At 38.9% G+C, this 13,605-nt stretch overlaps 1 protein-coding gene across 5 annotated transcripts in view; it reads left to right on the top strand.

The window, feature by feature from the left end:
* Positions 1-13,605, top strand: part of DENND1A (DENN domain containing 1A) — a 496,855-nt gene that overhangs the window by 260,406 nt on the left and 222,844 nt on the right. For all 5 annotated transcript variants that reach the window (XM_028107675.2, XM_028107673.2, XM_088019125.1 and 2 more), the window contains one exon: positions 976-1,086. In XM_028107675.2, coding sequence (XP_027963476.2) covers positions 976-1,086 — 111 coding nt within the window. The remainder of the gene's footprint in view (positions 1-975; positions 1,087-13,605) is intronic.

The raw sequence follows: 13,605 nt of genomic DNA, 5'->3' as shown, positions 1-13,605 counted from the left end.
TTTAGAGCTCTTTCATCATTATAAATGGCAAACCCCTGGCAAGTAGTGTTCCTTCCCTCCCTGACCCCCTCCATTTTCAGAGGATTATATTGTGTGGCATTGAAAACCTGTAACATTGAAGAAATTAACATATTCATGTGTATTATTAAAGTCAGGTGCGTATAGAAAGGGTTGCAGAAATGAAACACATTATATTTTTTCTGAAATCTGAAGAGTACCAATCTATAGTACTAATTAAAGAAGCCCCGGGTACAGACAAAAGCTAGTTAAAATACTGCTTTGTCACCATTTCCTGCTGCTTGTCTGCAGTTTTTTTTTCCCCCTTTTGAGTGAAATACCTGGAAATTGTAAATCTTCAAAATTGCTCTGATTCCAGCTGAGCCCTTTTAGACAATGTCAACGATGGAGGAGGGGGATGCCGCAGTGATGACAAGAGAGGAGCATGCATGCCTAGCCTTTGCGGGTGGGATCTGTCAGACAGAAATGGGCTCTGTGCCAAAAAGCATTTTGGTCCCTGGGTCCTTTCTCTTGCCTAGATGTATGGTACGGCACATTGGGAAAGTTCTAGGATCTGGGGTCAGCAGATCTGAGCTGCAGTCCTGTCTTTATCACTTATGAGACTTCTTGGTCTTGGCATCCCTCTCTGAGGCTTGCTTTCCTCATTTGTAAGATTGTAGACTTCCTGTCCTGCTCACCTTTCGGAACCGATAGGCACAGCTGTGTGGTGCTGCCCGTGACCTCGTGTAAACTGTAATCAGCACACAGAAGTGCTTCATCTCTGAGGTCTCTTCCAGCTTTGCATTTCATGATTTTACACATGCACGGGATTCGGTCTCCCAGGTGGAAAGAATACGACAGGGGCAGAGGAGAGTATGCTTTCTGATAATCTTCTGTTTCTCATACTTTTTTTAAGATCCCGCTTGTAATAAGAACAAACGAAATAAGCCACAAATCTCCCCTTCTTGTTTCTCCTAGAGAAATCTGACAGAATATTTTGTGGCCGTGGATGTAAACAACATGTTACATCTGTATGCCAGTATGCTGTACGAACGCCGGATTCTCATCGTCTGCAGCAAGCTTAGCACTGTGAGTAGACAGTCTTGAGATGGGCTTTTTAATTATTTTATTTCAATGGAAAGATGTATCGGGAAGATGAAAGACAATTTTAGGAAAAGAAATCAGCCACAATCCCCTCAACATGTCATTTTCATTAATTATTCATGTTTCTGTACAGTGCCAGTGCATGTTTTCATTGACTCTTATAGCTTCACAATCAATTATAGTTTTCCATTTGGTCTGGGTATGAACACTTTGCATGTTTTCACATACGCTTCCATCATTGTCATTTTTTTACATGTCTGTATCATATTCCACTGTACTGATAGGTCATCATTTACTAAACCTTTCTTCTCTTGATGGCCATTTAGCTTGTTCATAGTTTCATCCTTTAGTAGATAATACTGCAGTGAACATCTTTTGGCTGCTTTTGATGGATGTGGTTCATAGTCTAATGAGTAGGACCATCAGGTCAAAGGACTTGCTGAGCACTGTGACTTAGGACTGCCAGACTGCTTCCCAAACACACTGTGCTTGTTTATAGTGAATGCTGCCAGCCATATATGAGTTCCCATTTTTACTGCAGCCTTGCCAGAATTGTGTGTGTATTCATGCATATTTGTTTAAATTTTGCTAATAAAATAGGCATAAAGTGGTATGGCAGGTTTGCTTTATTTTTCTTTGGTTAGAGGTTACTGAATATTTTCCATGGGTTTATTTCCCCTTTATATTTTGTTAATGTCTTTTCCCATTTATCTTATAGGACTCTTGTTTTTTAATAAATTGGAATGAGGTCTTTTATATTGTAATAACTATTGCTATATGGATAATACAAATATTTTTCATATTCTTTTTATTTTAGGTTTTTTTTTAACTTGACAGGTATAGAGTTTATATCTTTCCCTATATTCTATTAATGAAAGTTCTCAAACATAGAAAGTTGAAATCATTTTACAGTAAACACCCATATAACCCGATCTAGATTCTGCCACGAACATTTGATTATGCTTTCTTTGGCACATATTTATTCATCTTCCCATCCCATGTGCTATCCATCAGTCCATTGTATTTTCTGATGCATTTTAAAGTAAATCACAGACATCAGTATATATCCCACTAAATAATTGTGTATGTATATTATTAACTGAAGTTCAATATCTGTTTATAGTATTATTTTTCTTTTGAGGTTAAGCTTGCATACAGAAATTAACTGGGAGTGGAATACCTAACAGGTACTTCTCTGTTAGAGAGGATAGAAGGACCTTCTTATAGTGAGAATTTCCCTAATGAAGGGTCTATGGATAAAGTCAGTTGTGTATTTACCCACGAATACAAGGTGCCTAATAATGAAAACTTTGTGAGGCTGTTAGTTTTCTTTATGGTTTTTATTATAACTTCATTATTTTATTATTTCTTTGGTATTGTTTGCTTGTCAGGAACTCACAGTTTTTTGATTGTGCCAGGCTCATAGCACGTAGTAGGTGATAAAAGCATGGCCTTTGCCCTTGAGGGAAAAACATCCCAGGTAGCTTTTTTTTTGGCATTTTATTTTAAACTAGAAGTGCAGTTCATAATCTCAGGTCTTGAATGCCCAGACAGTTTGGGAATGAGAAGATTGCCATCCAGATTTATTGCTACATCTTTATGAAGCCAGTTAGAATAAAAGTACAGTTGAGGAGCCTGGCTGGCTCAGTCGGAGGAGCCTGTGACTCTTACTCTCGGGATTATGAGTTCGAGCCCCACATTCGGTGTAGAGATTTCTTAAATAAAACTTAAAAAAAAAAAAAGAATAAAAGTACAGTTGAAAGAGTCTAGTCTGCAACCAGTTACTATTGCATTGGAGTATTAAACTTCAGTAGAACAAAAAAAAAGACATCATATTAGTGTAATTTAAATGTGACTTTTTTTTAAAAGATTTTATTTATTTATTTGACAGAGAGAGACACAGTGAGAGAGGGAACACAAGCAGGGGGAGTGGGAGAGGGAGAAGTAGGCTTCCCACTGAGCAGGGAGCCCAGTGCGGGGCTCGATCCCAGAACCATGGGATCATGACCTGAGCCAAAGGCAGCCGCTTAACGACTGAGCCACCCAGGCACCCCGATCGTGACATTTTTGGGCTCTTAATATGTGCCAGGCACTGTGCTAAGCACTTTGCATCTATTAACTCATTTAATCTTCACTATATCAGTGTGTAGTAAGTTCTGTTATTATCACCTCCTTATAGATAAGGAAGAATGTACCTTCTGTGTAATTTTTTGTTTAGATATAGTGGATTAAACACACAAATTTATTTCTGCTCTCTTCCAAAACTAAAATGAACTAAAGAATAAATCGACAAGCACAAAGAGCAGATGTAGCAGAGATTTTTTTTTTTTGCAGCAGACATTTTTAAAAATACAGAAAATACTGTTACCAGTGTTATGCCGGTATTTAAAAAGTAAGATGAAATGGACAGTAAAATACAACTTACCAAAATTGAATCAAAAAGAAAAATCGAATAGGTTATTTAATTTATAGAAATTGAATCAATACATAATTTTTTTTCCCCAAAACACTCAGCTCAGATGGTTTTACAGGTGTGTTTTATCAAACATCTCAAGAACAGATCATTTTAATCTTAGACTTCTTCTTGAGAGTCTAGAAAGAAAAGGGAATACACTCCTACTTCTCTTGTGGTAATTGTATAACCTTGACATTCAGCCACACAAGGAAGAGACATTACAAGAAAGTTTATCAGCCAATCTCGCTCATAAACATAGCTGTAAAAGTTTTTAAACAAAATAGTAGCAAATGTATTTTAAAATATGATTCATAATAACTAAGTTGGACTTATTCCAGGAATGTAAGGTTGATAATACTAGAAAAATCTATTAATATAACTTACCACATTAATATATTAAAAGGGAAAATTCATGAGGCACCTGGATAACTTGGTCACTTGAATGTCCAACTCTTGGTTTCAGCTCAGGTCGTGATCTCAGGGTCGTTAGATTGAGCCCCACTTTGGGCTCTGTGCTCAGTGGGGAGTCTGCTTGAGATTCTCTCTCTCCCTCTGCCCCTCCCCCTGCTTGCTCTTATACACGCGTGCTCTCTCTTCCTCTAAAATGAATAAATCTTTAAAAATAAGGGAAAATTCATATGGTCACCATATGGAGATGGAGATGGAGAAAAAGCATGACTATGTTCATGAACAGGAAGACTCGATGTATTGAAGATGTCCTTTCACTCTAAAACGATCTATAGATTGCATGCAGTTCCGTTCAAAAATCCCATTAGGATTTTATACAGTGCTTGGCAAACTGATTCTAAAATTAATGCAGAAAAGTCCAAGGGAAGAGCCAAGACATACTTGAAGAAAAAGAAAGGGTTGTGGAAGCTTGCTTTACCAGAATCAAAACTTTTTATAGAGCTGTAGTAATTAGGATGTTAGTAATGGCACAGGCATACACAAATAGTCTTGATGGAACAGGATAGACACTGCAGAAATAGGCCGTGTTGCGGGGGGGGGGCTCTTTATATATGACAGGGGTGGCACTGTAAAATCTGGGGGAATGGATGGATTTTTCAATAATTGATTATCTACATGGGGAAGGAAAGGGAGACAATTTCTTTCTTACACCATATGAAAACTGAATTCCAGATGGATCAAAGACTTAAATGTGAAAGGCAAAATTTTAAAACTTTGGGAAGACAAAATGAATAATCTCTGTGATCTCAGAGTAGGGAAGGATTTAATCAAATAATCCGAAACATACGTTGCATATAGAAGAAGATTAAAATTGCAAATATTTGTTCATTAAAAAATACCATTTGGGGAATGAAAAGGCACGTCACGAGCTGGAGTTGAAATATTTGCCATATGTAAAACCAACAGAGGATTAATATCTGAAATATATAAAGAATTACTGCAGTTAAAAAGCAGAAGACAAATCTATCAATAGAAATACTGGCCAAAAGCACAAATAGGCATTTGACAGAAGAAACACAAATGCACAAATGGCTAATAATAATTTGGAAAGATGCTCAACTACATTAGTAATCCTAGACAAGCAAATTAAAACTACAGTGATTAAAACACTAGGTTTGTAAAAATTTGATATCTGATAAAGTCAAGTGTTATATTGAAATTGTACTGGAGAATTCATGTACTACGCTGAAAAGTATTCGGCACAAAACTATTTGCATACACTCAAAACTCAGCAGTCCCATCCCTAGGTAGAATGGTGTGTGCATGCCTGCTTGTGTGGGAACATACACGTACCTACACACACTCATTGGTCATTTGTAGAGGGATATATGTTCAAGCATATTCATATAGCAGCATTGGTGTTTTTGCTTTTGTCTTTTAAACCTGGACAGAGCCTGCATGACTACCAACAGAGAACCCCTAAATTATGGTATAGTCATCCAGTGGAGTACTGTATCAGGGAAAAAGAACTAAGCCACCAACATGATTAGGTCTCTGATGAAAGAAGCTACAGAAGAATATACAGTATGATTTTATTCACATAAAACTTAAGTAAGAAAAATTAAGTGGTATATTATTTAGGGATACATAAAAACTGCATGGGGATGAAAAGAAATGATTAACACAAAATTCAGGTGGTAGTTTCCTCAAAGGGAGTGAAAACAGTAGAGTTTGGAAGAGGCATATAAGGGACATCAAAAATATTGTTTCTATCTTGAGGTTGGTTAGGGAATAAGCAAACTACTCTGTAAAGGGTCCAATAGTAAATATGGCTTTATAAGCCATATGGTCTTATAATTACTGGACTGCAACCTTATAGTTTACAATCCGTAAACTAGTGGGTGTGGCTGTGTTCCAACAAAACTCTATTTACACAAATAGGCAGACCAGACTTGGCCTTAAGGCTATAGTTTGCCAACCATGAAGTTAGGGGACTGGATTTGGGATTCTTAAGTTTTTTTCTCTTAAAAGTTGATTATATAATGTACATACTTTTATATGTATATATATTTCAAAATTTTTGAAAAGTTAAGAAGATACCAGGCCCCTTCATTGTGAAATTTTACAACACAGTTACAGAGACAAAGCAGTTCTTGTACAAAGGTTAAGAATTGAAATTGCATGAGATTTGGCAATGGCACTTCCTGAAACCAGAAGACAGTGAAACAGGATCTTGAACTTCTAGGGGAAAATTATTTTTCACCTGAAATTCCATACATACCTAGTGGAAGCCCTCAGAGGAGAGTGGCACGAGCCCCTACCATACCTGTCAACCTCCCGAGTTCTCTATTCCTCCATTCTGCTTATCCACCTGACTTCATTCAACCAGTATTTTTCATGGTACTCTCTTAGGCACTGGGGATACAACCATGAACAAAATAGGCAAAAATCCCTGTCCTCCCAAAGCTTACATCTAATTCTAGTAGGTAGACCTTCAGTAAACTAGGTAAGTTAAATACATAGTACAGTAGCTAATGATGGGTAATCAGGAGTGTTGATATAAGGAAGGAGACTGAATGGGGAGCGTGAGGTGGCAGGCATTGCCGTTTCAGATAGATGGTCAAAGAATGCCTTCTTGGAACCATCAGGGAATTCCTCCAGCCTTGAGCTCCTCTGTGCTGCATCACTGTTTTCTTCTCTACTGGCCATTCTTATGAGCTTGCTTACATGGTATAATATCTCCCACACTTAAAACTTCCACACCCCCTTTATCCCATTTTAATTCTCCCTTTTAGAACAAGATGTCTCGAGAGCTATTTCTATTTACTGTCTAATTCCTTTCCTCCCCTCCCCCCAGTCTTCTATCAGGATTTAGCCCCGTCCTCTCCACTGAAACAGCTTTCGTTCAGGTCACCAATGACCTCATCTCAAGTAAAATTAAAATGAGTTAGTACTTACAAAACTCTTAGAATAGTCTGGCACATGCATGTATAGATATGTGTGTGTGTGTGTGTGTGTGTGTGTGTGTAATAAGTTATTAACATCTGTAATGGGAAGTCAAATATTGTTTAAAATTTAAAATCAAGAAATTGTTATTTAGAAATAAGGAGATAAATACTGTGTCGAATATGATTACTATGAATTAAGGTTAAGGACAGATGCTTTTCAGTATAAGCCTTTTGTACTTTTTTGTCTTGTTTTTAAGGCTATAAACGTATCACTTTGACTTAAACTTTTTTTAACCAACAGTTGATTTTTAACTGTGTTCTGAAATTTACTGATTGATGGTAGAAACCTTTTCAGGAAGGGAGGTGGAATCTCCTTATATCTCACATGTGGTCAGCATCCTGATGTGTAATTTCTTTGGAGATAAAGTAGCTGAGCAGATAGCAGTTTTATCTAAGCCTTTGGACTTCTCCAATTTCAGAATTGAAAGTTTTCTAATTGTTGCCTTTTATTTCCTCAACAGTGGCTTTTTATTATCTTTTCAGTGAGCGGGGGAACGCAAAGGTTATTTTAATAGCCTGAGGTTTCTGATGACCCTCTCTTGACGAACCCAGATGTGGCCTATCATACTTTGGCAAACCCCATTTTTCTCAATTTTCTTGGATAAGATGTAGGCTTGATGCTCCTCAGGACTGTCAAGCATCTGAAAGATAAAAGCTGTCAAACACTCCAGAGTGCCATTTTCTATAAAGATGACTGTGTCAATAGAGACAAGCCCAGCAATGTTTAGTTCAGAGTCAGGAAATATTCATTTCAGCCTTTCTTGGTCAATAATATGATATTCTGTATAAGAAAAATGTGAGTTTTTGTTCTCTCTGCTCAGTTAATGTATATTGATTGTTTTTCCTTTATAAATGATAAATAGGGAAGGCTTAACTAAATCTTGTTCTTCTAATGTAAATACTTCACTGTGATCTCTTCTAGCCCAAAAGCCCCATTTTTCTTCCAGATTTTTATATCTGAGTTTAACTCATGTTGCTTTTTGGTAACTCTTATGGATAGCAGGTAGGTCTAAAATAAGGCCTTTATGGAGGTGATATATAATTTCAACAGCAGTCCTGGAAGCTCAATATTATCCCCATTTTGCAGAATGGCTCATCTACTCAGAGAGATGGAGTAAGCTGACCAAGGCCATGTCCTAGATGGGAGAGACAGACATGCAGATGGGCCCTTGTGATACTGTGTGGCTTTAGGAAGAAACAACTGGGAGAATTACACATAGAGATGAAGTCCCTTCAAAGTGCTTGCCTTGGGGATCAAGTTCTGTATATTGGGTGTTACCTCAAACTATTGTCAGAACCCTTGCATGGGAACTGTCAAAGGAGCCAGAGGTACATTGTTAAGAATATCCATCCCACTGAGGGAATTTGAGAATTCTCCTAGAGAGCCACAAAGATAGTCTGAGCCAAGCCTGGAGGATACAGTGGCTGATGGAGCTGAGTAATACTGGTTTGGGTAAAAAAATCAGTCCTGATTGTATAGTAATTAGAGGAACTTCTTGTGTAGCTTGTAAATAGTTCCAAGACTTGCCAAAGAGTCGTGTTGAACACATCCGTGGACTAAGTATGTGGAATGCCCTTGTTTCGGTTCATAGCCTGTATTTTATACGGAAGGTCCCCAGTTCTCCCTCATACCCTGTTAAAACTTTTAAGGTAACCTTTTTGAACTACTTACTACGTGCCTGGCATTGTGCTAATCATACATGTAGGTGTTCGTTAGTACTTGGAGCAACCCTAGAAGCTAGCTGGTTTTCTCCTCCTTTTGTAATGAAAATGTTTGGCACTGGGAGAGTTGGAGTGCCTTGTCTAAGATGGGATTAAAATCCATTGCCTTTGAATGCACATTCAAAGCTTTTTATTTTGGATTTCGTGAGCACTTACTCTGTGCCTGGCACCACTCGGCACCAGGGAAACAGAAGGCTGATATGTGAATTTCTCACTGACACGCTCACGCTATTAGGCAAAGCCCCGTTTCCATGAGCACTGCTCAGATTCAGCGCACTCCGTCTGAGGATGGTTAGATTCGCCCCTATACGCGCCTCACCCCTGCCGTTCTCCTGCCATGAGCACAGCCTTAGTGCGTCCCTGGGGCATATCTTCCCCAACTCATTGTGGCTTCTGGGCTCATGTGCTGCAGTTCCTTCCAGCCCCTGGGCATTTTGGCCCTAATCGCTCCTTCTATAATTTAGGGGTAGTATAAGAAGTTTTGTAAACTGAGAATACCCAGTAAATGATGACAAAGGCATATTTACTTTCCAAAGGAATGTATATTTGTTTTATTCAGCAGATGCTTTTTAAAAAAACATGTTCTGAGGAAGGAAGCACAGTTTAGTGGCAAGACCACTACCTGATTAATTGAGCTTCCACACCTAATTATTGATGTAGTACCCATAACTATGAAAAGAACTGACTTTTCTGATAGTACCTCATTTAGGGGGAAGAAAAAAACCCAACTGATTTTTTTCCCTGTCAGTTTCTTCCTAAGTATTAGTCCTAGAGAACATGGGTGATACTTAGTGTAGGGGTGAAGGGGTGGGGATGGGTGCCCTCCCAACCTCGCCTCAGGCCTGTCCCACCCACTCCCCCTAACAGCCTCCATTATCTCGGCACCACCTGGTCTTGTCACCTAAGAAGAGCCAGGTTGTGCACTATGTGGGTTTTCAGAATTTGGCTTCGTTTTCACTTCTTTCCTGATGAACTCCACCTGTTCATGCCTATGCCAACCTGTGTCATGGGATGTGCACCCGAATGACGTGTGTCAAGCTTTCCTAGCTCTTCTGGACTAGAAATAACTAATCCTGTTTGCTTATCTGCCGATCTCTCGAAGCAAAGATGAGAGTGGCAGTTTAAGGTTAGAAATACTGGACCAGAGCCAGGGCCTCTTTGCCTGCACACTCCACTCTGCATGTTCCAGCCGTAGGAACAAACTGCATTATTTTGTTTCAAACTGTGCTCAAGGGAAGCCAAGACCTTGTAACTGGAAACTTACCAAACAGAGAATTCTAAGACTAAATTTAGTGTTCTATTTAAAAAATAAAATAAATTGAACATTTTGTTTGTTCATCTTTTATACGTTAAAAAAGAAAGATTAACCTAGTTCACACTAACAACCTAAGAAGAGTATTCAAAGAAGTGAGAAGAAAACTAATCCTCTTGGTGAAGAGGGAAATCCTTAACAAAATGTAGTGAAAGGGCGTGAAATACAGACTCTGCAGCCAAACTTTCAAATAGCGTAGCCTCTCTAATCTTCATCACATAAAATATTGTGGCTCAGAGAATATTAAAAACTTAGAAAGAAATGAAAAGAACTTCCATCGGCAGGAAGTAGGAGAAAAGATTGGTAGGTTTTATTTATGTGGTTTTTCTCTGGTTTTGAAATGTAAATACAATTAACTGCCTTTTGAACTATGTTCTTCATTTAATTATGTGTGAGTTAGTTTTCTCCTGTTCATGTTGAACTATATGTAGAATGAAGAACCTTGAGATGTTATAGAGGCTCTGTAATATAGAGAGCATCAACAGTTTAATTCGTGATACATTAAAAATTGCTGTGATTTCAACCAGCCAAGGTATCCCTAACTAGTTCTTGCTCTTCCTCTCCTGCTTCTGCTCCCATTGCTTCAGTGAGCGTTAAGCACCTGCCTTGGACTAGACACAGGATTCAGATTGCTAGTGATCCCCAAACACCGATCTATGGGTTATTTGTGTTAGAATGACCCAGAGAATTCATTAAAAATCCAGGTTTGGGAGCACCACCTCCAGACATTCTGGTTCAAAAGGTCAAGCAGGAAACCACAAAAAGTCTATTTTTTTAAGGTTCCTTAAATGATTGATATACAGCCAGATTCAGAAACAGTGAATAGACCATTCTCTAATAAGACAAAAACAATATTTATTCTTTGATTACTGTTATTTTGCATCATTAGACTAATTTTCACTTTGAGACTACATAATGGAGCCTGATTAAGTTTGTTTAGAAGACATGACTACAGGCTAGCACAATTCTTTGTTTCCATGTTTCTCTTTAGGAGAGCTTTGATTTTGACACTGGCTAGTCTAGGATCGGACAGAGCTAAGTATAATCTGTGTAAGCTGTCAATAATGTTGGTTGCTAATGCAGTCCACCATTGTAATTTAGGGTGCATGTGTATAAAGAGAGAGAGGTGAGAGTTCTTTTCAGCCATTGTATTGAGAACATGGCCAAGAATCTTATTTATTATTTTAGTGGTGTGGTCAGTTTGTGAAATAGTATATTCTTTAGGTTAAAGGACTGATTATAGCTTACTTTTATATGACTCTTATGAATCAAATCTCTACCAAAAAGCACTAATGAGGGTGCCTGGGTGGCTCAGTTGGTTGAGGGACTGCCTTTGGCTCAGGTCATGATCCTGGAGTCCCAGGATCAAGTCCCGCATCGGGCTCCCTGCTCAGCAGGGAGTCTGCTTCTCCCTCTGACCTTCCCCCCCTCATGTACTCGTTCGCTCTCTCATTCTCTCTCTCAAATAAATAAATAAATAATAAAATCTTAAAAAAAAGCACTAATGGGTAATATTCAAGTCACTGATATCTTAATATGCTTGAAAAGCCCTAAGTGGCACCCATGTCGGCAAATGTCATATGGATTTTATTAAAGAAATTTGAGCACCTACTAGGTGCTAAGTCAGCAAGAATAAGGACTCACGATTTCCTGTGGTTTCTGTAGGCTGAAAGTGTGGTCACTTTGGTGAGCCATAGTATGATGTGAGATTAGGCTGTGCTGTTAGGTTGGTACAGATTTTATGAAAACTCACATTTTTTCTCTTTTGCTATCTTGATAACTATGTAGTCTGCCAGCTAGATGATTCAGCCAACCATGCTGGTGATCTTTTCCCAAGAAAAAGGACAGCAGGGCTGTATGAGAGAGAACCAGACTTCAAGTCAGGATGCTTTTGTTCAGTTCCTACCTGTGTACTTAATCCTCCCTAACCATATGGCTTTGGGCAAATTACTTGATTTTTCTGAATCTTTCTGTCCTCTTGTGTAAAAATGGGGATAGTAGTAATACCCACCCTTAAGCCTGTTGAAAGAATTCAGTGGTCGTAGATGTGAAGCGCATCTCCCAGTGCTGGGCACGTACTGCTCAATCAGCAGAGGTTAGTTGACTCTAAAGGGCAGTAAAACCTGATTTGACTTTCAGAAGCAAAGAGGGCTATAGAGATCCTGGAAGTGTTGTGAAGTTTTAATTAGTATCGCTGGTGATAGTAGATGGTGAATGAATCCAAGCAACAAAGAATAGTCATGGCAACTCATATGAGGTTTTCCACATCCACCCACTTCTCATTAGTCACTTAGTCATTGACTAAATTGTCATTTCTTGTTTGAGTCTCCACGGTCATGACTGCATAGAGGCTGAGGGGCCTAAGAAGTTGCTGTGTGTACTTGACCCAGTGTTACCACCTGACTACGCTCCCGGAGAGAGGAACTAGCAGCTTCCTGTCTTCATCCTTCCAGACTCTGCTCTGATGTCTCTCTTGCTCGCTCTAGGAAGCAGGCCTGATTCTTGCCCCAGGCAGAATTAATGATTCCTTCTTTATGTGCTAACACACTTGAACCTCTATTATACCACCTCTTTCATAATGCCTTTGTGTTGAAGTTGATTGTTTGCATTTTGATCTTTCTCTCTCTATTTTAAATTGCTTGAGGGCATGGCTTGTACACATAGTGAATTCTCAGTAATAGTTGGATTAATACAGATCCTAGCACAGAGGCAGTTTCCTGTGAGCTAAGAGCTAGACCCCCTAGGTTCATCTCCTAGCTCTGCCACTAGCTCTATATGACCTTGCACAAGGTCCTTAAATATGTAGTCATCTTGGTTTCCTCATCTGTAGAGTGGGGACAGTAGTGTTACCTACCTTACAGGGCTGTTACAAAGATTAAATGAGTAAACTAATATAGAAGCATTTGGAACAGTGCTTGCAGTAGTAAATGCAGAGGAAGTGAAGTGGTCATAGTGGTAGCTGTATTACAGCTTCAGTCTTTCTGAGTTTACCAGTATTTTTGACAGTTGGATTTGCCTGAAAAAATGCTACGGGGAAGTTTTCCCCACATGCCTTCAAATCTAGTGACTCCTACCACCTGAAGTTTCCTGTTTCTTTAGGTACAGATACCTGATAGATAGATACTCATGATTCCATGTTCAGTTATGCTACCTTTTTTTTTTTTTGTAAGATTCTTTTTAGAGTGTGAGTGCGGGGTGGGGGGGTGAGGCAGAAGAGAGAGAGAGAGTCTTAAGCAGACTCCATGCTGAGCGCAGAGCCCGACTCGGGGCTCAATCTCATGACCACATGACCTGAGCCAACGCCAAGAGTTGGGCGCTTAACCGACGTGCCACCCAGGCGCCCCCTGCTATCTTTCTTTTTAAAAAATGTGATTCTTTATGAAAGCAGCAGTGTAAATTAGCTAAATGTAAATCATGATCTTAGAAATATTTTCAAAGAACTATTAATATCCACTTATATGAAACTTGAGGTGGCCGATAGATTTTTTTTTTTTTTGAGTGCCTGCTTAGATCCATTGATAATGGTTGCCAATGGTTGTGTGTTCAGAGGAACCCTCAGGCCATGTCCTGACTCCACAGTTAGTAATGTCTGTCACAGG

The sequence above is a fragment of the Eumetopias jubatus genome, unplaced genomic scaffold, assembly GCF_037043125.1.
Source record: "Eumetopias jubatus isolate StellerSeaLion01/CBP00866 unplaced genomic scaffold, mEumJub1_p1.0 scaffold_15, whole genome shotgun sequence".
NCBI classification, from domain to species: domain Eukaryota; kingdom Metazoa; phylum Chordata; class Mammalia; order Carnivora; family Otariidae; genus Eumetopias; species Eumetopias jubatus.
Note: the sequence above shows the minus strand (reverse complement) of the source record. Positions and strands in the feature narration are given on the sequence as shown.